Source organism: Apodemus sylvaticus, chromosome 2, assembly GCF_947179515.1.
Source record: "Apodemus sylvaticus chromosome 2, mApoSyl1.1, whole genome shotgun sequence".
In the NCBI taxonomy this organism is placed as follows: Eukaryota; Metazoa; Chordata; class Mammalia; order Rodentia; family Muridae; genus Apodemus; species Apodemus sylvaticus.
This window is the reverse complement of record NC_067473.1, coordinates 41,698,616-41,725,252: the sequence shown is the minus strand read 5'-3', so window position 1 is coordinate 41,725,252 and position 26,637 is coordinate 41,698,616. Positions and strand designations below refer to the sequence as shown.

Below are 26,637 nucleotides of genomic sequence, written 5' to 3'. Positions count from 1 at the left end.
AGAATTCTGCACTGAAGCCATCTGGTCCTGTGCTTTTTTTGGTTGGAAGACTTTCTATGACTCCTTCTATTTCTTTAGGCATTATGGGACTGTTTAGATGGTCTAGTTGGTCCTGATTTAATTTTGGTATTTGGTATCTGTCAAGGAAATTGTCCATTTCCTCCAGATTCTCCAGTTGTGTTGAGTATAGGCTCTTGTAGTAGGATCTGATGATTTTTTGGATTTCCTCAGTTTCCGTTGTTATATCTCCCTTTTCATTTCTAAGTTTGTTAATTTGGATACTTTCTCTGTGCCCTTTGGTCATTCTGGCTAAGGGTTTATCTATCTTGTTGATTTTCTCAAAGAACCAGCTCCTGGTATTGTTGATTTTTTGTATGGTTCTCTTTGTTTCTACTTGATTGATTTCAGCCCTGAGTTTGATGATTTCCTGCCTTCTACTCCTCCTGGGCGAAATAGCTTCTTTTTGTTCCAGGGCTTTCAGGTGTGTCATTAAGCTGGTAATGTATGCTCTCTCCATTTTCTTTTTGGAGGCACTCAGGGCTATGAGTTTTCCTCTTAGCACTGCTTTCATTGTGTCCCATAGATTTGGGTATGTTGTGTTTTCATTTTCATTGTGTTCTAAAAAGTCTTTAATTTCTTTCTTTATTTCTTCCTTGACCAAGGTATCATTGAGTAGAGTATTGTTCAGTTTCCACGTGTATGTGGGCTTTCTGTTGTTTCTGTTGCTATTGAAGACCACTTTTACTCCATAGTGATCAGATAGGAGGCATGGGATTAGTTCGATCTTCTTATATTTGTTGAGGTCTGTCTTGTGACCAATTATATGGTCGATTTTGGAGAAGGTACCATGAGGTGCTGAGAAAAAGGTATATTCTTTTGTTTTAGGATAGAATGTTCTATATATATCTGTTAAATCTAATTGGTCCAAAGCTTCAATTAGTTTCATTGTGTCCCTGTTTAGTTTCTGTTTTCCTGATCGGTCCATTGAGGAAAGTGCAGTGTTGAAGTCACCCACAATTATTGTGTTAGGTGCAATGTGTGCTTTTAGTTTTAATAAAGTTTCTTTTACAAAAGAGGGTGCCCTTACATTTGGGGCATAGATGTTCAGGATTGTCAGTTCTTCTTTTTGTATTTTTCCTTTGACCAGCAAGAAGTGTCCCTCAGGGTCTCTTTTGATGACTTTGGGTTGAAAGTCAATTTTATCTGATATTAAAATGGCTACTCCAGCTTGTTTCCTGAGACCATTTGCTTGTAAAATTGTCTTCCAGCCTTTTACTCTAAGGTAGTGTTTGTCTTTGACCCTGAGGTGTGTTTCCTGTAAGCAGCAAAATGTAGGGTCCTGTTTACGTATCCATTCAGTTAGTCTGTGTCTTTTTATTGGGGCATTAAGTCCATTGATGTTAAGAGATATTAAGGAATAGTGATTGTTACTTCCTATCATTTTTGACGTTATTTTTTAAATTTGAATGCTTAACTTCTTTTGGGTTTGATGAAAGGTTACTATCTTGCTTTTTCCAGGGTGAAGTTTCCCTCCTTGTATTGGTGTTGTCCTCCTATTATCCTTTTTAGGGCCGGGTTTGTGGATAGATATTGGGTAAACTTGGTTTTGTCATGAAATATCTTAGTTTCTCCATCTATGGTGATTGAGAGTTTTGCTGGATATAGTAGTTTTGGTTGGCATTTGTGTTCTCTTAGAGTCTGCATGAGATCTGCCCAGGACCTTCTAGCCTTCATAGTCTCAGGTGAAAAGTCTGCTGTGATTCTGATAGGTCTTCCTTTATATGTTACTTGGCCTTTTTCTCTTACTGCCTTTAGTATTCTTTCTTTGTTTAGAACATTTGGTGTTTTGATTATTATGTGACGGGAAGTATTTCTGTTCTGGTCCAGTCTGTTTGGAGTTCTGTAGGCTTCTTGTATATTCATGGGCATCTCTCTCTTTAGGTTAGGGAAGTTTTCTTCCATAATTTTATTGAAGATATTTGCTGGCCCTTTAAGTTGTAAATCTTCACTCTCCTCTATGCCTATAATCCTTAGGTTTGGTCTTCTCATTGTGTCCTGGATTTCCTGGATATTTTGGGTTACAAGCTTTTTGCATTTTGCATTTTCTTTAACTGTTGAGTCCATGGTTTCTATGGAATCTTCAGCATCTGAGATTCTTTCTTCTATCTCTTGTATTCTGTTGTTGATATTTGTATCTCTGTCCCCTGATTTCTTCCCAAGGCTTTCTATCTCCAAAGTTGTCTCCCTTTGAGTTTTCTTAGTTGTTTCTACTTCTGATTTTAGATCCTGGATGGTTTTGCTTAGCTCCTTCACTTGCATGTTTGTGTTTTCCTGTAATTCTTTAAGAGATTTTTGTGTTTTCTCTTTCATGAGCTCAGCCTGTTGACCAAAGTTCTCCTGTATTTCTTTAAGAGATTTTTGTGTTTCGTCTTTCATGACCTCAGCCTGTTGAGCAAAGTTCTCCTGTATTTCTTTAAGTGTTTTTTGCATTTCCTCCTTGTTGGCTTTTGTATTCTCCTGGATTTCTTTCAATGATTTTTGTGTTTCCCTTGCAAGGGCTTCTACCTTTTGATCCATTGTCTCCTGAATTTCTTTATGTATGACCTTCATGTGTTCCTGTACCAGCATCATGACCAGTGATTTTAAATCCAAATCTTGTTTTACTGGTGTGATGGGGTATCCAGGACATGTTGGTAGAGGAGAATTGGGTTCAGATGTTGCCATATTGCCTTGATTTCTGTTAGTGACGTTCCTGCGTTTGCCTTTTGCCATCTAGATCTCACTGGTGTTAGTTTATCTTGTCAGTGCTGGACTCACCAGTGCAAGCTGCCCCTTCCCAGTTGGCCTCTGGTGCACAGCTTACCTCCTGCACTGCTTGTAGACAGTGTGCTGCTGCCCAGGCTGTTCAGATCCCAAAGCAGGCACCCGAAGGCTCCCGCTGGGGCCCGCTGGATTCACTGGAGCACACTGACTTCTCCCAGCTGGCCGCCCGGAAGCCCAGCTAGCCACTTGCAGGACTTGGAGATGTAATGCTGCCGCCCAGACTGATCTGGATCCGGAAGCGGAGAGAGTAGAGCTAAGGGCTTCTGCCTGAGGCCTTGCCCCAGATTGTGTCTGTGGAGCAGATGGAGCCCGTGTGCACTCCCAGGGAGTGCCGACGGTGTATGCTACTGTGACCTCCCCTGAGTTCCGCTCACTCCGCTGGGCAGCCGATCTGCCAACCGGGCTATCGCACACAAGGTTAGCCTGGCCGCCCAGTCCCTGAGTCCAGGCAAAAGCCTGGGAGGCCAAGGTCCGAGCAAAGTTCCCCTACGGCTTTGACTGTTAATTGGGTTTGCCAGGTGACTAGGATGGCGGGCGTGTGCGCCCGCGCTCCCTGAAAGCGCCGGGAGAGTCTGCTTTGCTAACAATCACCTGGGCGGGTTGACTCACAGATGGCCCACCAAGCCGCCCAGTTCTTGGGGTCAGTCCTGTGCCTTTTGGGGCCTGGACCCCCGCTTTGTTAGCCTTAGGCTATGCCTGTTACAGGTCTGCCCGCCTGAGCTCTCTGTCGTCCTGCATGCAAAATGGCGGCGGCGCGCTCGCAGGCCTGGGCAAAAAACCTCCTGGTTGGGTTGGCACCCCGATGGCCCCCCGACCCGCCCAGGGCCTGGGTGCAGGCCAACGCCCGTCGGGCTCAGACCACCGCGGTGTTGGCCTCGGATTATGTTTGTGTACCTCAGTCTGTCCGATTCCTGGAGTACGGAACCAAGATGGATCCTCCTCTCCTGACTGGTGGGAGGCCGAGTTCTGAAGTGGCCTCCGTGCAGGAAAGGCGCCGCACAACTGCAGCTGCTTGCTGTCCGGCTGGTCAGCGAAGGTCAGTGGTCGTGGGCGCAGGGCTTAACTGGTCCCTGTGACGCCTTGGTTCCACTGCTGATGGCCCTTCAGCTGGAGCAGCCACTGCTGCCGCTGCTGCTGCCGCCGCCGCCGCCGCCGATCCACTAGAATTAAAATTTAATTCCTTGATGGAAGCAGTGGAGAAACAATTACTAAGAAATTCTTCCAAGTGCTCATTCCTAAGAAAAATGTAAACCAGAAACTCCAAAATATCTGTAAAATAAAAAGAAGAAACATTCATAGCAAAGTGAAGAAGGAAGTTACACTTCAAAACTTACATATATTTCTACATAATCTTTTGTCATAAAAGGGTTCTGCTCTGGAGACACAGCTGGCTTCCAACTCTTGATCCTCCTGTCTCAGTACTTGGAGTGCCAAGCTTATAGGCATACATCACCATGACCAAGCTTATAGGCATATATCACCATGACCAAGCTTATAGGCATGTATCACCATGACCAAGCTTATAGGCATGTATCACCATGACCAAGCTTATAGGCATATATCACCATGACCAAGCTTATAGGCATATATCACCATGGCCAAGCTTATAGGCATATATCACCATGACCAAGCTTATAGGCATATATCACCATGACCAAGCTTATAGGCATATATCACCATGGCCAAGCTTATAGGCATGTATCACCATGACCAAGCTTATAGGCATGTATCACCATGACCAAGCTTATAGGCATATATCACCATGACCAAGCTTATAGGCATATATCACCATGGCCAAGCTTATAGGCATATATCACCATGGCCAAGCTTATAGGCATATATCACCATGGCCAAGCTTATAGGCATATATCACCATGACCAAGCTTATAGGCATATATCACCATGACCAAGCTTATAGGCATATATCACCATGGCCAAGCTTATAGGCATATATCACCATGACCAAGCTTATAGGCATATATCACCATGACCAAGCTTATAGGCATATATCACCATGACCAAGCTTATAGGCATATATCACCATGACCAAGCTTATAGGCATATATCACCATGACCAGTAGTACAATTTTTTGATGAGGTACCTTATTTATTTATTTGTTTGTTTGTTTAAATATTTTCTTTACTTACATTTCAAATATTTTCCTCTTTCCAGGTCTTCCCTTCCGAAACTCCCTATCCCATCCGTCCTCCCGTTGCCTATATGAGGGTGCTCCCCCACCCACCCACCCACCCACTCCTGTCCTCCTGCACTGGCATTCCCCTATAGTGGGGCATTGAACACCCTCAGGCCCAAGGGCCTCTCCTCCCCCTGATGTCCAACAAAACCATTCTCTGCCACATATGTGGTCAGCACCATGGGTCGCTCCATGTGTACACTTTGGTTGGTGGTCCGGTCACCAGGAGCTCTGGGGGGGGGAGGGGGGTCTGGCCTATTGACATTGCTTTCCCTCCATGGGGCAGCAAACCCCCTCAGCTTCCTCAGTCCTTCTCTAACTCTTCCATCCATTGGGGACCCTGAGCTCAATCCAATGGTTGGCTGTAAGCTTCCGCCTCTGGGTTTGTCAGGCTTGGGCAGAGCCTCTCAGGAGAGAGCCAGAATCAGGCTTCCAACAGCAAGCACTTCCCGGCATCCACAATAGCATCCAGGTTTGGTGGCTGTGTATGGAATGGATCCCCAGGCAGGACAGTCTCTGGATGGCCTTTCCTTCAGTCTCTGCTCTACACTTTGTCTCCCTAGTTCCTCCTGTGAGTATTTTGTTCACTCTTCTAAAAAGCACTGAAGCATCCACGTTTTGGTCTTCCTATTTCTTACGCTTCATACGGTCTGTGAATTGAATCTTGGGTATTCCAAACTTTTGGGCTAATATCCACTTATCAGTGAGTACAAACCATGTTTGTTCTTTTGTGACTGAGTAACCTCACTCAGGATGATAGTCTCAAGTTCAGTAGCTGAGTAGTACTCCATTGTGTAAATGTACCACATTTTCTGTATCCATTCCTCTGTTGAGGGACAACTGGATTCTTTCCAGCTTCTGGCTATTATAAATAAGGCTGCTATGAACATAGTGGAGCATGTGTCCTTATCACATGGTAGAGAATCTTCTGGGTATATGCCCAGGAGTGGTATAGCTGGGTCCTCAGGTAATACTATGTCCAATTTTCTGAGGAACTGCCATATTGATTTTCAGAGTAGTTGTACCAGCTTGCAATCCCACCAGCAGTGGAGAAGTGTTCCTCTATCTCCACATCCTCACCAGCATCTGCTGTCACCTGAGTTTTTAATCTTAGCCATTCTGATTGGTGTGAGGTAGAATATCAGGGTTGTTTTGATTTGCATTTCCCTGATGACTAAGGATGTTGAAGATTTCTTTAGGTGCTTCTCAGCCTTTGAGTTTCCTCAATCAAGAAATCTCTGTTTAGCTCTATTCCCCATTTTTAATAGGTTTATTTGGTTCTGTGGTGTCTAAATTCTTGAGTTCTTTGTATATGTTGGATATTAGCACTCTATCGTATATAGGATTGGTAAAGATCTTTGCCCAGTCTGTTGTCTGCCGTTTTTGTCCTATTGACAGTGTCCTTTGCTTTACAGAAGCTTTGCAATTTTATGAGGTCCTATTTGTCAATTCTTGATCTTAGAGCATAAGCCATTGGTGGTCTGTTCAGGAGATTTTCCCCTGTGCCCATGTGTTCAAGACTTTTCCCCACTTTCTCTTATATTAGATTCAGTGTTTTATGTGAAGGTCCTTGATCCACTTGGACTTGAGCTTTGTACAGGGAGATAAGAATGGATCAGTTTGCATTTTCTACATGTTGACACCAGTTCAACCAGCACTATTTGTTGAAAATGCTGTCTTTTTTTCCACAGGACATTTTTAGCTCCTTTGTCAAATATCAAGTGACTATAGGTGTGTGGGTTCATTACTGGGTATTCAATTCTATTGCATTGATTGACGTGCCTGTCACTGTAGATGCCACCGCCACCAATACTATGTAGTTTTAATCACTATTGCTCTGTAGTACAGCTTGAGGTTAGGGATGGTGATTACCCCAGAAGTTCTTTTATTGTTGAGAAAAGTTTTCACTATCCTGGGCTTTTTGTTATTTCTAACTCATGAAAATTGAGTTAGAGTTGTTCTTTCTAACTCTATGAAAAACTGAGTTAGAATTTTGTTGGGGATTGCAATGTATCTGTAGATTGCTTTCAGCAAGATGGCCATTTTTACTATCTTGTTTATATAATGGATTACATTGATGGATTTTTATATGTTGAACCATCCCTGCATCCCTGGTATGAAGCCTACTTGATCATGGTGAATAATGTGTTCTTGGATTTGGTTTGCCAAAATTTTATGGAGTATTTTTGCATTGATATTCATAAGGGAAATTGGTCTGAAGTTTTCTTTCTTTTTTGGGTCTTTGTGAGGTTTTGGTGTCAGTGTAACTGTGGCTTTATAAAAAGAAATGGATAGTGTTCCTTCTGTTTCTATTTTGTGGAATAGTTTGAAGAGTATTGGTATTAGATCTTCTTTAAAGGTCTTATAGAATTCTCCACTAAACCCATCTGGTCCTGAGCTTTTTTTTTTTTTTTTTTTTTTTTATGGGGAGATTTTTAATGACTCATTCTATTTCTTTAGGGGTTATAGGACTGTTTAGATGATTTATCTGATCCTAATTTAACTTTGGAATTTGATATCTGTCTAGAAAATTTTCCATTTCATCTAGATTTTTGTGCTTTTGTTGAGTATAGGCTTTTGTAGTAGGATCTGATGGTTTTTGGATTTCATCTGCATCTGTTGGTATATCTCCCTTTTCATTTCTGATTTTGCTAATTTGAATACTATCTCAGTACCCTCTGGTTAGTTTGGCTAAGGGTTTATCTATCTTGTTGTTTTTTTGCAAAGAACCAGAGCCTGGTTTGGTTGATTCTTTGTATAGTTCTTTTGTTTCTACTTGGTTGATTTCAGCCCCGAGTTTGATTATTTCTTGCTGTCTACTCCTCTTAGGTGTATTTGCCTCTTTTTGTTCCAGAGCCTTCTGATGTGCTATTAAGCTGTTAGTGTATGTTCTTTCCAGTTTCTTTTTGGAGGCACTCAGAGCTATAAGTTTTCCTCCTAGCACTGCTTTCATTGTATCCCATAAGTTTGGGTATGTTGTGCCTTCATTTTCATTAAATTCTAAAAAGTCTTTAATTTCTTTATTTCTTCCTTGATCTAGTTATCATTGAGTAGAGCGTTGTTCAGTTTCCTTGTGTATGTGGGATTTCTGTTGTTTATGTTGCTATTGAAGACCAGCCTCAGTTTGTGGTGATCTGATAGGAGGCATAGGATTATTTCAATCTTATATCTGTTGAGGTCTGATTTGTGACCAATTATATGGTCGATTTTGGAGAAGGTACAATGTGGTGCTGAGAAGAATGTATGTTCTTTAGATTTAGGATAAAATATTCTATAGATATCTGTTAAATGCATTTGGTCCATAACTTCTGTTAGTTTCACTGTGTCTCTGTTTAGTTTGTGTTTCCATGATCTGTCCATTGATGAGAGTGGAGTGTTGAAGTCACCCATAATTATTGTGTGAGGTTCAATGTGTACTTTGAGCTTTAGTAAAGTTTCTTTTATGAATGAGGGTGCCCTTGCATTTAGAGCATAGACGTTCAGAATTGAGAGTGCTTTTTGGTAGTTTTTTCTTTTGACTAGTATAAAGTGTCCTTCCTTCTCTTTTTTGATGACTTTTGGTTGAAAGTCAATTTTACCCGATATTAGAAAGGCTCCTCCAGCTTGTTTCTGGGGACCATTTGCTTGCAACATTGTTTTCTAGCCCTTTACCCTGAGGTAGTGTTTGTCTTTGATACTGAGGTGCATTTCCTGTATGCAGTAAAATGCTGGGTCCTGTTTATGTATTCAGTCTGTTAGTCTATGTCTTTTTATTGGGGAATTAAGTCCATTGATGTGAAGAGATATTAAGGAATAGTGATTGTTGTTAGTATTCTGTCTAAGCTCTACCCCACACTTACCTGGCAACAGCCAGGTATGTCCCGCCCCATAGACCTGGCCCACTATAAAAGGGGCTACCTGCCCCTCCTCTCTCTCTCTCTCATCACTCTTGCCTCTTGGCACTCTCACCTCTCTGCCCCTCTTGGGCTCTCCTCCCTTCCCCCCTCTCTCCATGTGGTCATGGCCAGCCTCCTCTCCTCCACTCCTCCACTTCTTTACTCTCTAATCTCTCTCTCTCTCTCTCTCTCTCCCTCTCCCTCTCCCTCTCCCTCTCTCTCTCTCTCTCTCTCTCTCTCTCTCTCTCTCTCTCTCTCTCTCTCTGCCTCTCTAACTCCCATCCTCTGCCCTGAATAAACTCTATTCTATACCATGTCTGTGTGTGTGGTCCCTCAGGGGGAAGGGGTGCCTGGGCATGGGCCCGCCTAGGCACCCCCTTCCCCCACACCGCCGTGCCACACTCCCTAAACCCCTCTCTCTCTTTTTATGACCCATCATATGGTGCTGAAACCCAGGAACAAACCCATCAATTGTTGCTTTCTGTTATTTTTGAGGTTATTTTTATGTTTGTGTGGGTATCTTCTTTTGGGTTTGTTGAAAGATTACTTTCTTGCTTTCTTTAGGGTGTAGTTTCCCTCCTTGTGTTGGTGTTTTCTATCTATTATCCTTTGTAGGGATGGATTTGTGGAAAGATTGTGTAAATTTGGTTTTGTCTGGAATATCTTCAATTCTCCATCTATGGTAATTGAGAGTTTTGCTGGGTATAGTAGCCTGGGCTGGCATTTGTGTTCTCTGGGTGTCTGTATGAGATCTGCCCAGGATCTTCTAGCTTTCATAGTCTCTGATGAGAAGTCTGGTGTAATTTTGATAGGTCTGCCTTCATATTTTACTTGTCTTTTTTCCCTTACTGCTTTTAATATTCTTTCTTTGTTTTGTGCATTTGATGTTTTGACTGTTATGTGACAGGAGGAATTTTTTCTGGTCCAATCTATTTGGAGTTCTTTTCGGTTTCTTGTATGTTCTTTCTTTAGGTTAGGGAAGTTTTCTATAATTTTGTTGAAGATATTTGCTGGCCCTTTAAGTTGGGAATATTCTCTCTCTTCTCTACCTATTATCTTTAGGTTTTGTCTTCTCATTGTGTCCTTGATGTCCTGGATGTTTTGGGTTAGGAGCTTTTTGCTTTTGGTGTTTTCTTTGGCTGTTGTGTCATTGTTTTCTATGATATCTTCTGCACCTGAGATTCTCTCTTCTATCTCTTATATTCTATTGGTGATATTTGCATTTATGACTCCTGATCTCTTTCCAAGGTTTCCTATCTCTAGGGTTGTCTCCCTTTGTGCTTTCTTTATTGTTTCTATTTCCATTTTTAGCTACTGGATGGTTTTTTCAATTCCCTCACCTGTTTGGATGTATTTCCCTGTAATTCTTTAAGGGATTTTTGTGTTTCCTCTTTAAGGGCTTCTAGCTGTTTACTTGTGTTCTGTTGTATTTCTTTAAGAGAGTTATTTATATCTTTCTTAAAGTCCTCTATCATCATCATGAGATGTGATTTTAAATCAGAATCTTGCTTTTCCAGCGTGTGGAGGTATCCAGGACTGGCTATGGTGGGAGAACTGGGTTCTTATGATGCAAAGCAGCCTTGGTTTCTGTTGCTTATGTTCTTGCCCTTGCCTTTTGCCATCTGGTTATCTCTGGTGCTAGTTGGACTTGCTGTCTCTGACTATGGCTTGTCCTTCCTCTATGCCTCTGTGTGAGTACTCCTGGGAAATCAGTTCTCTCTGTGAGGAATTTGGGTATGAGGAACTGTGGTACAGGGTCAGCTCTAGGGTACAGACAGAAACTAGAAGGATCCTGTCCCCAGCTTATCTTTGGTTCCTGTGTTCTGATGGCTCTGAGCAGGTCCCTCTTGGTACAGGAGTTTGAAGAGAAGTGGTGGCCTAACCTGTGCTCACAGGTGTGTCTGCTCTCCTGGGATACCAGCCCTCTCTGGGTGGTATTTGTGTACGGAGAGCTGTAGCCCAGGTTCAGCTTCATGTGCAGAAGTGAATGGGAAGGCTCCTGTTCCAGGCTGCTCCTCCGTTCCTGTGTCCTGAGGGTTCTGCATGGATCCCTCTGAGTGCAGTGGTAGTTTTACCTGTGGTCATAGGCTTGTCTGCACTCCTGGGAAGCCACCTCTCTTCTAGTGCTATTTGTGTATGGAGCCCTGTGGCCCAGGTCAGCTCCAGACACAGCCAGATGTACATCTTTTATTCTCCATGAAACTAATATTTATTTTTCATTCACCTTGTTTATACTTGTTTAAGTATCACCAGATAAGTAGTGATAAGTGGCCTTAAGCCTGCTTAGTGGTTGTTTGTGCCCAGTCAGTGGTTGAAGTAAGGAGAATTTCATTCTAATTAGGACTCTGTGGCTAGCTCGTTACCCATTCTTGGGTATCCTCTAGACAGAAAGAATGGGCACCTGTAAAACTTCAGACCAGTCTGCTGCCTTGGAATGAGCATCAATGAACTCAGAGACTCCTTTCATTCACCTGGAAGTTGATCCTGGGTCACAGCTCTTTCAGTAATACCCTGCCTGCTCTTCCTTTTCAATCTACTTCAGGATATCCACGGGTGTAGAAATGAGGCAAGACCTGCCAGGGATGCTCACAGGACTTGGTGCTATGTAAGTGTACACCTTAAGAGCCAGTATCCACCTTGTCATTTCATGGTCAGAGACATATATATACTGTAGAGGAGAATCTATGCTAGGCACTGCCATGTAAGGCAGACTAACACAAGATGTCTAGAGGTTAACACTGCACGAGTTATCAGAGACATAGCATATGCCACCCAGAAATCAGACAACCTCAGCCAGGTTGGCTAGTGATGAGGCGTTGATGTCTGCGGAGCTTTCACTGACATTGATAGCACCAGCAGCCAGCTGAACTTTCTCCCAAGTCCTATTCAGAGATAAGATATAGATGGCACCATGGGTCCTTCTCTAGAGATACTGTTCTATCTGGACATCAGAATTAGCCTCTACGCACAGGCTAGGAATAAGTGTACCCTTATCCCCACCCACCCCTCCACACTGTTACACCTACTCACAGAAAAGAAAAACACTATACAATTAGAACTAGAAAAAGAAAGAACCTTAGTGAATACGGAAGAGATGAAATATACAAATTGCATAGCATCTCTACAGTAACACATTTGAATGCCTTAGAGAAAATGGTAATTTCCTAGAAAAGTATTTTATCAATTGAAGAAAAAATTTTGCATAAACTGATTCCACAGCAGGTAGTTAAAATGATAAAAACACGCCCAATAACCAAACACAAAAATCAGATGTGTCTGCTTTTAATTTATCCAGTCCTGGAAAAACTTATAATTAATGTGTAATTATTCGAGGTTATATTACAGTATGTGTAAACCTCCCCAACTCTTTTACAAACTTTGGCATTACTAAGTGCTGCCAAATGAACTTGAAAGCAAGCCTATAGATCATTTTATATTGCCATGTATCATTCCCCATATACAATGCTAAACATGGCTAGAGTTGACCTATTGCCATTAAATTTAGAATGACTGAATTTATATTCTAACAAATACACAATGGATGACTGGACACTTACTGTTTGGATAGAAGAGTCTTCAAAGAAGAAAACTCCTTAGAATGAGCTTTGATGCAGCCTCGTGAGGGAACAAAAAGAAGAAGGCAGAACACAACATGAGTTCATCACCCTCTCAGTGAAAAGTCAGATCCCTCAACCTGGAGCAAGATGTGGAGGGAAGTTGTACAAACATGATGAACTTAAGAGCTCTGGTTGTTAATCTGGTTGTCCTGACTGTGTCTCTCCATAGGTTTGCATTAACCTTTTCAAATAAAGATGCCTGGTTTCAAAGGTGCCTGGTCCTTTGAAACAGCAACACAAGGGGGTGCGGTGGCCAGCACTACAGAAGTAAGCCTTGGACACCCTTGAGAGGAGGGTGAAGGAGTTGAGCGGTAAATAGAGGAAAGGAAGATTGAGGATCCTGGCCTCTGCTGGAAGAATGAGTGTGGGTTATTGGGTGAGGATCTAGTAAGCTCACAAAATCTGCTACCCTCACTCAAGTACCCATAATTTGCTGGTACCTTCCTTCATTAGCCTGTTAGTCCCAGAACTCATTTCTTCCAACTGTTCATCTGTCTCCATTATGTTTCTACTTGGTCTTTCCCATTCATTATTTTCTTCCCAATGAGGCTGAAGCTTTGCCCATCACACCATGAATCTCTTCTAACATCCTAATTCTCAAATTTGCTAAGCATATTTAAATCCATCTTTTAGCTGGAGGAGAGGCAGGAGGATTGAGAGGCCAGTGTGAGCTATGTAGAGACTTTGTATCACACACACACACACACACACACACACACACACACACACACACTTTATCTTGCATTCCTTGGCTTCATTTCCTACAACTCAGGGTTTCTAGCAACAACTGGCTTTGGGCCATTTCCACTTCACACTGCTTACTGCTCTCAATCCTCTCCTTCAGAACTTATCGCAGTCCAGAGTCCCAGCCCCAGCAGACCAAAAGCTCTGATTTCCTCATCTTAGGTTAAAGAATTGCATTAGATAATTTGTTTGTTCAGCTCAAAAATTATACTTCTAAGCCTTCCCCGGTCCTTCTCATCTGAAACCATTCTCCTCTAGCATAGATCAAAGTTTATTGTGCCTGTCATGTGCTCTACCACCTGACTCACCTAATCACTTGAGCATCCACTCTTTGTCATGAGTTGTCAGCAAGGCAAGTATAGCCCCTGCTCCCAAGAGCAACACTACCGGTATGTATATGGGGTCAACTTCTCACCAGATAAGTTCTCTAAGGGTAGAAACCAGCTGTGCATTCTCATCATGGGCTTGTACAAAATACAAACAAAGAACAGCTAGCCCTGCAAATTACCTGCCCATCTCACTGCCCTAGAGCAGAGACCAGGAACCCAAGCCCTGAGAGGTGACTGGCTGGTGACAGCACACACCCACCAGCTTTCAGGAACACTACCTGCCTTGATGTGCCTGTGAAAGAGTTAGGATTCTAAATCAAAGGGGAATGTGTGCAAAAGACACACTGCACTGAGATGTTACATAAAGGTACTTTTCACTTTAGATGGAGGATTCGTGTTTGTTGATTTTTCTTCTTTTGCTTAACCAAAGCCAGATGCTCTGCTCGGTTTGAATCATGCACAGAGCTATGAGAGGTGGGAAGGACAAATGATCATTTTGGTTCAGATCACTAAAATACTCAAAGAATGCTCAGATTAAAGTGTCAGAAATGCGAACATGAGAAAGCTGACAAAGTACTCTTGGATGAAATGTTTGAAACAGCGACAAGCGTGTAAGCAGCCAGGTTCTGTGACAGGCTGCTGGCCTGTGGCTCCTCCTCCACAAAGCTCTAACAGCCTACTGAGCACACACGTGTGTTCAATGGAGCCTCCACCTGCCTTGGAACCCTAACTCCCTGTGCCTGCTCGGCAGGTGTGCGCACTCTGGAGCTAGTGCTTCTGTGACTCGATTTACATCCTTTTCTTTCTCAGTTGTTTATTCTTTTGCTTATATAATGTTAGGCCCTATGCAAGGGCAGTTAAGTACTCCACCATTGAACAGTATTCCCAGCCCTGAGACTCCATTTTTCAAGCCACCAAGTCTGGCAGCAAAGAAAATCAGTATGGGTCTAGCAGACCCCATATCCTTGAAGAACAGCACACACCCACCAGCTTACTGGGATCACTGGAAAGCCTAGGGTTAGAATAAAGATAGAGGACGACACAGGTTGTTGCAATACACAAAAGTTTATTTATTTTTTTTACTTTTTGATCAGTTTTGAAGGCAAAATAAAATAGAACTGAACATCAATAAATTTTGTACAACAAAGCCAGCCTTTAATCAGGAACCGACAGTCCATGAACAGTTTAAAATCTCGGAATAGTTTCCCTTTCTCAAAGTCATGCGTTCTTGCGGCCCATGAGAAGTTGGCACAGAACAGATGGCGGATGGTGTGGGAAGCGAGGGGTGGGCGGCTCCCTCAGATCCGCGTCAGCTGATGCCACAAACTGGAGGGGAGGATGCTCTCCACTTTCTCCATGACAAAGTTCAAGGGGGCAAACAAAGTGCTGAGGAACTGCAAGGAAATCAGAAAAGCAGCGGTCAGGAGCACGCCTGTCCAGGACGAAGGTCAGCCCTCCCGCGCACGCCTGCATCTTAGGATGTCCCACTCCGAACGTCTCATGAGCAAGCGAGCGTGCACCCCTCTCGTGTTTACAGGAAATGTCAGGGAAAGTGGAAGATGCATTCTAGCCCCGCCCCCAGCAGATAAGAAGGAAGTGTCTGCTGACAGCCTCCCTCAGCCCTGACATCTGCCATAGTTCCTAATGTTCAGAGTTTACCCCTGTCTGTGAAGATGAATATCTTCCGAGAGGATGATGGATTGGTATCAAGTGGCCCTGGAGCTACACAATGGCGACCCCTAGGCCACTTGATTGTCTAGCTGGCTCTGTGCTTACTTTATGGAAAAGGGAACACATAGACTCAAGTTTGTAATGCCAGATTGCTTTGGCTTCCTGGTGTCTTCCGTGCACAGCCTACACAGCATGCTCTGAGGCATGTGTCAGGGCGCTGGGGGGAGGGCAGCAGGCTGGCACCCTGGGAGGCCTTGTCCTCCAGGAAGGACTGCTGCATGGACCTCTGAGAACTTCTCTCCTCTCGTGGTTACTAATACTTCTCTGCTTTTCACACACAGCGATTAATGATGTGTCTTTTCAGAAATGCAATTTGCTCTATCAGATACTAATTATAATTTAAAATTTATTCTGACAATGTTCTTGTGAAAAACTGACTTCAATCCACAAACTGGTATTGTAGGAGAAGCTTGCAGAAGAGATGTCTGTTCAGGGAAGAGATCAGGATTGAGAAGGATTCTGTCCTCTCTCTGCTCTTGCTAAGGTTTAACACCTGGTTCTTGATTGTGTGTCGTCTTTTTGCCCTAATCTCTATCCATGGCACAGTACTGCCAATAGCAACAAAGATTTCACATATAACTTTGCTTCAGGAGTAAATATAAACATGCAGTAGGAACATGATTCTGAGTACAAACTAAATTAGTCGGCAGTGCAGTCAGTAAACTTACAGCAGTACCCTTACTGTTCACATAGTCTATGAGTTTTGAATCTTCAAAGTAAGAGGTATGAAAGGCAGTGTCCCAAATTCAAAGACCTCAGGATGGTGTGTGTGTGTGTGTGTGTGTGTGTGTGTGTAAGGCAATTAAGAACTACATGAGAAAAAGGGACCCTAGGATAAAACTTCCTCTCTTGAAGCCTCAAAGATATGGGATAGAGGGAGCAAGGACATCAAGATGTGGACAGAGTAGAGTCATACATACATACATACATACATACACACACATACATATACATACATACATCATACATACATATATACATCGTACATACATATACATACATACACCATACATACATCATACATACATATATACATCATACATACATATACATACATACACCATACATACATCATACATACATCATTCATACATACATTCATACATACATACACATATACATATATCATACATCATACATACATATACACATATACATACATACACCATACATACATCATACATACATGCATACATACATACATACAGCCACAGTTGGGATAGAAACCCAGGGATATTCAGGAGAGGAAGAGAAGCCAGGCTAGAGAAGAGGGGAGAAGTGTTGAAAAGATCTAGAAAAACTCTGTAAAATGACACAATTTCAATAGACTCCGCTCTAGGGAGAAATGCCCTGAGATGTGATGTCAGCGCCGAGGTTGCAGATGTGCATGAGGTGGACGCTCTAGATATAACTAATAGTCGGACTGTGGAGAAAGAAGCCATCAGACGGTGAGCAGCTCAGGTTCCCTGGAATACAGCCGAGTTCAGACCGGCTGGAGCCTGAGTTCCAGGCCAAACTTACAGTAGAGGAATAGGCAGCGCAGGTGTGGGGATTCACTGCTGGGGGGGGGGGGTGTTAGGTTCACAGTCTGATATTCTGAAAATGCCCTTTTGTGAGTACGAACTCTCTTGGGAGAGTTACCCTCCATCAGCACTTCTCAGCCTGTGGCCATCACCCTTTCCCAAGGTCTGGCCTAAGACCTCTCAGAAAACACAGAGATTTACATTATGCTTCATAACGGTAGCAAAGCTACAGCTATACAGTAGCAACGGAAATGATTTTCTGGTTGGGGGTCACGGCTTTAGGAAGGTTGAGAACCTGAGGATGGACTTTCCATCCTCCCACTTCAGCAGTGGGCTGTGCTCCATCGTCAAGAAGGCCGGAAAGCACTGTGGAAAGGACCTCAGCCCGGGGATGAGCCCACCTGGCTGCCTCTGAAGGTTCCCCAATGCCCTGGCCTGTAAAGGACGATACAGACCAAGTACACTGACTTCACTAATACTATAAAACTGCATTTACAAAATGACATGGGCACAAGTGTCCCACAGCGAGAGGTACACACAGTGATAGGTGACCAAGGCGGCAAAGGTGACAGTACTTGCGTACAGTTCTCCGGCCCACCAGGAGAATCCACGTGATAAGCGTGGGGATCCATCAGAGATTCTAGCAGGCACTGGGAAGCACAGGTCAGTAAGCAAGGTGATACTGCTGGTGTCTGTGCTGAGCAGATTTGGGAAGACTGCGGTTGGAAAGGCATGGGAGAGAACTGCTCAGCACACCCTGAGCCACAGCCACGGGAGGAAAGGCTGGACCCTGCACAATTCCATACGTGAAAATGTGGGCATCAGGGCGAGCAGGAGGGGGCTCGGCCAGAGTGCAGCGTGAAGACAATGTCATAACGTGACTAAAATAAAGAGCAGCTTTGCTTGTTCGCTTTTTGTTCCTGGGAGCATTAAGTTGACTTAGACCAGAAGCTTCACTCTGAGCCTGTAATTCCCCCTTCCTCCACTGCATGCCAAGATACAGAGGTCTTCCTCATACTACATCTGCTCTTCTCACTGAGCTTCTGTGAAGAAATGCTACTCCTCTCCTCCAGTGCGTGCAATGACCTGTTCTTTCTTCCTATGTACCGAACGGGCCACTGAGGAAGGCCCCTGTGAGCACCTCCTTGGACAGCCTCATGGGTTTCCTTACAGAAGCCCAGCTGAGATGTGGCCTCTCACATGCAGGCCACTTCCTTCTTTGGACCCCTCCCCATCCCTCCTCCCTGCCCACACCTACAAAGAAGAAGCTACATAGCAAAGAGGCCTGTGAAATGACTTCTGATCACCGACAGCCCAAAGTCAGTGGCTCTCCTCAGGAGCTACAAAGGTTTGCAGGATCGTGCCTTCCTCCTCAGGTGCCTTAGGACACTCAGCTGGTTCTTCAGATGTGTAAGAAACCCTCAGTACCTTTGACCAGAAACCTAATAATGCTTGAAGAGAAACAGCAGTTTCATTTCTAGACTAAAAGGAAAATTTATTGCCCATAATGTTAAATCTGAATGAGCAAAACCAGGCAACTTGGATCAACTCATCTATCCCAATGTCTAAAACCTCTGTCCAGAGGGCAGAGAGACGTGGTCAAATTTCTAACCCAAGTGCCCCATAACTCAATTAGCATCCACTGGTGAGAAAATGCGACTGAGCTCATAAAGAAGGAGAGAGTGGCACTTCAATCGCCTCATCCTCCTTTGCCTGAGACACTGTCACTGAGAGGAAGGTCACAGCTCGAAGCTTGCTGGGTTCACAGTGGAAACCTCTTGCTTATCTGAATAGGTTCCAGGTGCCCTGTCGCAAGCAGACAATTGACATCCCACTGTAATCAATAGCAGACTTCAAAGAGTCCAGGCCTATAAATGAAGATGAGACAGAAGTTAGGGGGTGCAGTCTCAAAGGAGTGAGAGCAGAGGAGGAAAGACAGGCCCTCAAGAGCAGAAGAGGTCAGCGTGGTGACCTTCCCACATTCTGGGCAGAGCTGGGCCTGTATGATAGCTTACTTATATGAGCTGCCTTATCTTAAGAACCAAACATTCTAGGAAGAGTTAGTCCTAAGTCATCGAGGTAGATTAGATTGTAGGCAGCCAGTCTCAGCCTCTCTATTCACGCCTCTCCAGTGACTCACTGTCTAAGGGTGCTGGGACTGGCTGTGTTAGTGAACAAACATGCTAGAGTTCCCACGCTGTGGAGCCTGGGGGGCGGCAGTGCAATCTCTTTGCATCTACTAAAAGTCATCACACCCAGGGCATTATCTCAGGAGAGGACTGACAAACATCACTTTCTCAAGCTGCAAATGGCTGCAGACAGCCCATGGGGCAGCTGCGATAACCCCCAGGTGTTGGGCAGGGGCTCGTCGAGGTCTGATGGAGTGAGGAAGTGCAGATGAAGTCTGCGGGGGACACACTGGGCCCTGCTGAGACCCCCCCAGCCTTCTTCACTCTGTCGCCCATCTTCCTTTCTTCCCAGACCTCCCCAGATCGGTCAGTGCTAGAACTTCACAAAGGCCGAGACAGCTTTGATCTCCGAGTAGAGGGTTCAAAGCCCACTTGTTAAAACTAGGAGCAGTTGACCACACAAGCACGCTGTGGTAAACACTGCAAAGCAAAATCTGTTTCATCCAGTCATCTGATTCCAGATGTAAGACCAATGCTTTGGGAATATCGAGGAGAACAGCTAGTGCTAAACACCCAGTTTTCTGAAGAGACTGCTGTATGACCTGTCTAGAGAATCCATTTGCTCTCTGCTCTCCTTCTGATCCCTTTGCCGGCTACCATCCGTTCAGGACTGTGCTTCTCAGCTGTGACTATAGACCTGAATCTCCAGGTCTATATAGAACTCTAATGCCCATGCTGCACTGGGTCAAGCAGGCAAGAGGCCCTAGGGAGGGCAGTTATCAATCATCTTTAAGCTCCCTTGGTGTCCCAAGGTATAGGCAGACCGAAATTACTAATTCTAGACAGCTCTCACTTGAATAGCTATGACACACTATGGTATAACCTCAAATGACTTCTTAAAGGTTTACCTTTCATAAAGCCAGATTCCTTAAAAGGGAATAAAATCTCCAACTCCCACCCTCAAAAGCTTGTGAAGGTCACTGCTAAAAATATAGACTCCTGGTATGAACATCAAGAGTCTGAATTTTGTAGGCTGGAGAGATGGCTCAGTGGTTAAGAGCACTGAATGCTCTTCCAGAGGTCCTGAGTTCAATTCCCTGCCCCCACATGGTGGCTCACAACCATCTGTAATGTAATCTGATGTTCTCTTCTGGTGTGTCTGAAGACAGTTACCATATACTTACATATAAACAAAATAAATTTTTAAAAAGTCTGATTTTTGATGGTATGGCTGCAAACACTATTGGCACATGAGAGGCTCAGGATCTCTGAGATCCCATAGCCCAGCAAGGGTTATCTATCTGCTAGCTTAATAACCAACACTGGAAGAATGAGGTGGTTTGTTATAAGAGTGTTTAAAGGGGAAATAGAAGAAAAGGAAACAGTAACCGTCTTTTGAGCTCCAGAACTACATCCTGACTTCACATTCTAACTGCATCATACCCGAATCTTTGCCAGCTCCTCTCCCTCAGAGGCTAGCTGCAGAGGAGACAATGACAGCACAGGCCCTGAACCAACGGTAATGCTGACTTGAGCAAAATATATCAGAGTCATAAGAAAACTTAACTTCTCCGAAGGAAGGATAGAAGTTCAAGTTGGCCTTGTGTAGAAAAGTTGTCCTGAGAATCTCCGAGGAAAAGCAGATTTCGTTAGTGAGCTTCCAGAGTGTGAAACGTGTGTAAACAAAAGTGAAAGAAAGGATTGTGGGTGCTACAGTGTGGAGCTCTGAATGGCCATTGGTTCAATGGGCACCATGTCAGCAGGGGAAACCCGTGCACAGTGGCATTCACAGTGAGCATGTGCTTAGTGCTATTCACGGTGACCCTGTGTAGACAGCATTCACAGTGAGCCTGTGCTCAGTGCTATTCGTGGTGAGCCTGTGTAGACAGTATTTGTGATGCACCCAGATGCCCTTTCACAGCTGTAGTGGAAGGTCTTCATTTGAGGACCGTTTCACCTGAAGGGTTTGTGGTCACGAGGGAAGGGAAGAAACACTAAATGCTATCTGATTTTTATGCTGTTTTTTTTTCTGCAGAGATTGCTGCTATTCATTCATTTAACAATCGTTTGTTAAGAACCCACAGTTATCATGGCTCTGTGCAAAGCTTTTGAAATTCAGATATGACAAAGGCACAGAGTTGCTTTCAAAGACTGCAGTCTAAAGGGGCACAGACACATCAATTATATGTGCTAACATAGGCCTGCGTGGGACTCTGTGGGAACATGGAGACACGCCCCCTCAACTTCGGAGAAATGAATACAGTATTAAAGAAGAAATCGGACTTTAGGAGACAATGGACCACTGGTCATCTGAGGCATCCCATGCATAACAAAGAGCATGTGTAAAGGCACTGAGGTACATGGGCCCAGTGCATCCGGGCATTGTGAGCACTTCACTATGGCTGAAAATGGGTCTGTGTAAGAACCATGAGGTTTGAGGCTAACAAGGTCATCTAAGGGCCACTACAACAAAAAAAGCTCCTTTAGGTCAAGCAAAAAGGCTGAGATTTTTGTCCTAAAATCCCTGGGAACCAGTGGATAAAAGCTGGGAAGTGACATGCTTACTGGAAATTTAGAATTTCTTCGTGTGTTTGTATACCAGACAGAGGTGAGGCAGCATTAGAAAGCTGACCCGGGCAGCCACAAGGCAGGGCGGGCCTGAGAGAGCAGGGAATTTGTGGTTGAGGAACTGACTGAGGACCTGGCAGGGCCACTGTAGAGGCAAAAGGAAGGAGGCGGCCATCCTTGTGCAGTCAGCATGGCTAGTCAGAGGGCGAGGCTAGGAAGCAAGCCGTAGTCATCTCTCTATTTCTTCTACTGACAGCTCACAATGGCAACATTAGCACCTTCACCCTCATGGTCTGAGAGAAATGACCAGGCCTCTCCAGGGAAAGAGGTTTTAGCAAGTAAGGCAGAAGCTTTCTGCTAGGATTCCCTCCCACCCTCTCACAAGGCTCTGTGTGGATTTTTCCCATTTCTAAATGTCATCTTGGTTCACTTGCACTACAAGCTTTCTCAGATTCTCACAGTTCATTACCCAAACAGCCCAAAGGTCTGCAGCCATTAAGAACATCACATAAATAATCTTGGGAAACAAAAATCATGAATGAAAGATTCACAGTATCTAAGGATTAGAAAGTGCCATTCCGTGTATACACACCCTGCCCATTTCTCATTTGTGAGGATTCCCTAAATTACATCATCTTTGGACTTCCTGCACTCTGGAAGGTGCTGAGGACTTCCTTGAGGGAGGCACACACTAGCACCTACACTGTGCTCTCACTGGCCTTCCAGACATCTCGAGGCTTTCCCCCACCTCTGCAGGCAGCCCCTTCCCTCTGGCCCCTCCCCTGGCTTTCTCTGCCCACCAGTCCATTGCCTAAGGCCCCCTCCCAGTGAACACTCACAGCCTTTGCGAAGACTCCCATAAGTTCCGGAAACTGGTGTGTCAGGAGGGCCAGCATGGCTGTGAAGGAGCACAGTCCAGCGGTGAAGAGGATGAAGAAGGGAAGTTCCTTCTTTGGGTAAACTGAGACTTCATGGAAAGCTGAGGAGAAAACCAGAAGGGAACCATCAGGACTCTGGTGAAAGGCCCCTTGGGGAGTCTGACTTCCCCTGACTTCAGTGTGTCAGCAATGAGATGGCAGGATTCCGGACATCCCCTGCTCGCACCTGCCTCTGCTGCCTTTGGTGCCTGGCTGCGTCACCGAGTCCAAGTTCTCTGCAGCACTTCAGGGAGAGGCACTACAGGGCTAGCTTGCGGGTGTCATACATCCATGAGCACCATCTATGTTTAATATATAGTGTTCCTTTCTCAAAAGCAAATACAAAACAGCAAAACCCTATCCAAATTACAACACATATTTTCAAGAGGAATTCCCAAATCAAGTGTGAGTGTGTATGCGTGTACGTGTGTACATGGGCCCTGACTTTTTTTTATTTTACTATATTTTAAAATCATTATAGCAAGGCAATATGAGTTTATCTTGGTTTTTTTTTCCCCCCGACAATCTAAGGATGTCAGTGGAGGATGGTTTCCCAACAGACATTCACTGAAGACCTCACATACAGCCCTATTCAACCTGCAGGACTGAAGGTCAAATTTCCGAGGGTGATCTGACACAACTGTAGGAAATTCCTGATGATAACTACACTTCAAACAAACAGGAGGGTAGAAGGACCAGAGGTCTTCAGAGTGTCATTCATAGCTTTCAAACATTAAACATTGGTTTTGTTGAAACCAAAATAGCTATGGTGTGAAAACATAAAGAACTATAATGAAGAATTTATCACATGACTGCCTGTGACTGTGGGCTGTGAGGGACGCTGGCCAGGGCACGGGGCTGTGTATGCAGAGGCAAACCGACTGTCTGGGAGGCCCTGAGAGAAGGGGCTGTCAACTGGCAGGTTCACAAGACGAAGACGCTACCAGACCCACTGGAACTACAAGGCCCATTCCCCATGCAAATACAAGCTCTCAAGGTCCGTCGTTAAGGACTGTGTATAGTCACTTGGTTACTCAGAGCCTGAATCAACAGGCTGAAAACAAAGAACAATTCTCAGGAGGCTTGGAGCACATGCAAGCTTGCCTCTGTGCACATCAGATCAGCCTGCTGAGGGGCAGACATGGGGTGGAGAGCGCATGGGGCCCACTCTGCCAGGGATTATACTTTTAATGGGCAAAATAGGAGCGGTGTTCCAAAGAACGGAAACTCTTTATAACTGACTCTCAAAATCCAACCCATAAGAGGTTCTAAAGTGATATCACAGTTGAATCATGGCACCCATTTCAATAAATCTGAGCCACATTTTTCTTTTTTCAAGGCTTATGAAAACTTTTAAGATGTGTAATATTGTTCTAATAACTAATCCATACTCATGGAAACTTAATTGGATTCAATTAAAACATTTTAAAACATGGCACTTTTCGGAAGACTACCTTTCTACCAGGAGACAGAAACTTTAATAAGGATCTTCATGAAGGGAGCATTGAAAGGTAAATGACGGGCCCACGTGGGGATTCTGAGATCAAAGTAATGTCTGGTGATGCACCAGATACCTTTAAAATGAAGCTCTGACACGATGACAACACAGAACTCTCCCAGGTCTTTAAACAGCAAACCCTAGGCTGGGCTGCCTAGCAAGGACACAGGAGGTTCTTCCAGAGGCCCAATCTGATGGCAGCAATCACTTTTATATCCAGGTGTCACCATGCTGAAGATTTATGACTGCATCATTAATGGTGGTGTCTGAAATTTTATTATGTACCAGATCTCCAAAATTAAACTGTTCTTGGGGAAATATTTATATATGCTATAGCTATTAGATATTGATATAACCAGGGCTAGTAAAGGAAAAAAGAATAACAGGAAAGACAAAGTGGTGGGGGGAGGGGGAGAGCCAAAAGGGGATTAGCATCTGAGGGAGGAAAATATTTCCCAAGTCAGGGCCACATGAAGAGCTTAGATATGATCCCTGCACACAGTCTGATTGGATAATAGCTATTTAGCCTGGATTGTCAAAACAATGTTGTATTACAGTAAACCAAAACAATCCATTCCACATGTTACCACATGAGCATTAGGCAGTGAGGGCCTAAGGCGCCTGAGGGTAGGGTCTTCCTCCCACACTCTGTGACAGCGCTCTGGCCGCATGTGTGCTCTGAACACATGTACTCTGTCAGCCAACTCAGTGCGTGCAACCCACGAGACGGTCACAGGAACTGTCTGGCCAAGAGTGCTGCATCACCATGGACAGAACACCAGCCTTCTCTGCTTCCGGCAGTGATGCCAATGGCCTGTTCCTGCCTTCCCACCCATGACCAGCTTCTTCTGAAATCAGCACTTCTGCTTGAAAAGACCACCTCAGACCTGCAGAAGAGCCCAAGTAGACCTTTCCATGATAAACCAGCCTGCAGAGAAGATACTCTGTGTCAGGGCTCTGTGTGCTCATGTCAATATATACATGGCATCTCTGCTAAATTGCAGGCCCTTGGTATCTTTTCCTCTGATCAATGTGGAAAGACTCAGAAGCAGAAAATCCAACCCATTCACATAATTCATTTCTGTACCTATGCTATCAAAGGTGGCCAGGGGTTGGGAGGAAATTAATAGTGACAACATCCACACCTATCATGTGATGTCCCCCTCCCCTCCCTGGAAGAAAGGCAGGGTGCAGGGGGCGACACTTACAGGGAAGCAGCTCCCGGTCAGCTGTTTCTGTACAGATTGGGTATGGGTAAAATAGGTGTCCTTTCTCCAGGGGATATGGGATCATTCGGAAAGCTACAAAGGAAAGACAACACGTTAAAGGCATATATTTATGCCCTAACTTCCCAACCTCAAAACGGAACTTTTGAGAATTTTTCTAATGGAACACGCTGCTCTAAGAGAGGCAAGACTTACCCAAACTCTGAGGCATGTGCCAGACAAACCGTCAGGGGTGCATTATGATACATTACTCACACATTAATCTCACACTATATATTCTGGGCTCACAAAACTGGGTGGGGATAGAGGTGCAGAGGGCAGGGAAACCATCAATATCAATGCCTAGGGTTTCATCATGTATAAAATATTATGAAAATGTTTTAAGCACTAATTCAATAAGGCCAAACCAACTGTAATAATTCAAACCTGGGTTGATATGCTTTCCCAGAAGTGAACGTGGACTGGCCCGCTGGAGCTTGCTACAGATTGTACAAATATGAAAGGCATTCTGCTGTGTCTACTTTAAAAACATGTCTAAGTGGATTAGAACTCCAACCAGGATGGGTAAATACAAAACCTTAAAGCACATGATTTGAGAGGTATTTCTACATTTTATGAACCTTTTAAATCTCTCAATATCATGGTGTTGGGGGTGGTGTTGGCTAGGAGAGATTGATCATCTACATTTTGATGTCAGGCCACCTAAATTCTGTGTCTCTGGCATCAGATGACATTAGGCTGTACACTGAATTATGGCTTTCCAATCAATCCATCCATCCCTATTATCGAGTGTGTTATTTTCCCTGTTCCAATGTCAGCAGCATGTTAGTCTCACTGTTCCTATGAGCAGCGTTCACGGAGTTAATTTTTCTTTAACAGATGTCCTTTAATGGCTGCATATTGTAGATACAGAACGGAAAAGCCTTACACTACCCTGGGAATGTCAGTTAACGACAGTCTTGGCCTGTATGTGTGTCCATAAGGGATGATGGCATTGTGTGACAACATTTACAGTTTTAAATGCTCCATGTTAAGGAACCGTTCTGTAGCCTTCGCCTTGTAATTACCAAAGCCTTCACAAAATGCTGTCAATGTACGTATGTGCCTGTTGCATACTGATTTCAACTAAGAATCAGAAACAAAGAACATTCCCCTCACAAGGAATGACAAGGTCCCATTGTAACCAGCATCAGTGCACATATGGTATTTATTCTGGTGTCTGAATATTATTTAAAAGTAAAAACAGTATGTATGTGATTCCCAGCATTTGGAATGCAGTCAATCTACACCACAGTGGTATCACTGTGAGGTTATAGCACATTGCCATGGAGAATATAAATCACGATAAATGTGGGATTAGAACAGAGCCAGTCTGCTGGCAGTTTGCTGAGGTAAAAATGTTACAAATTTTCTTTTTGTAACAGAAACCTCTTAAACGGATTAAAACATTAGAAACACCCCA

General features: G+C 44.1%; 1 protein-coding gene across 5 annotated transcripts in view; it reads right to left on the bottom strand.

Moving 5' to 3' along the window:
- Positions 1-14,629: 14,629 nt before the first annotated feature.
- The window catches only part of St7 (suppression of tumorigenicity 7), a 243,136-nt gene continuing 231,128 nt past the window's right edge, over positions 14,630-26,637 (bottom strand). For all 5 annotated transcript variants that reach the window (XM_052173273.1, XM_052173272.1, XM_052173274.1 and 2 more), the window contains 3 exons: positions 25,158-25,250; positions 22,374-22,513; positions 14,630-14,977 (listed from right to left, as the gene is read on the bottom strand). In XM_052173273.1, coding sequence (XP_052029233.1) covers positions 14,882-14,977; positions 22,374-22,513; positions 25,158-25,250 — 329 coding nt within the window. In that variant the 3' untranslated portion in view covers positions 14,630-14,881. The remainder of the gene's footprint in view (positions 14,978-22,373; positions 22,514-25,157; positions 25,251-26,637) is intronic.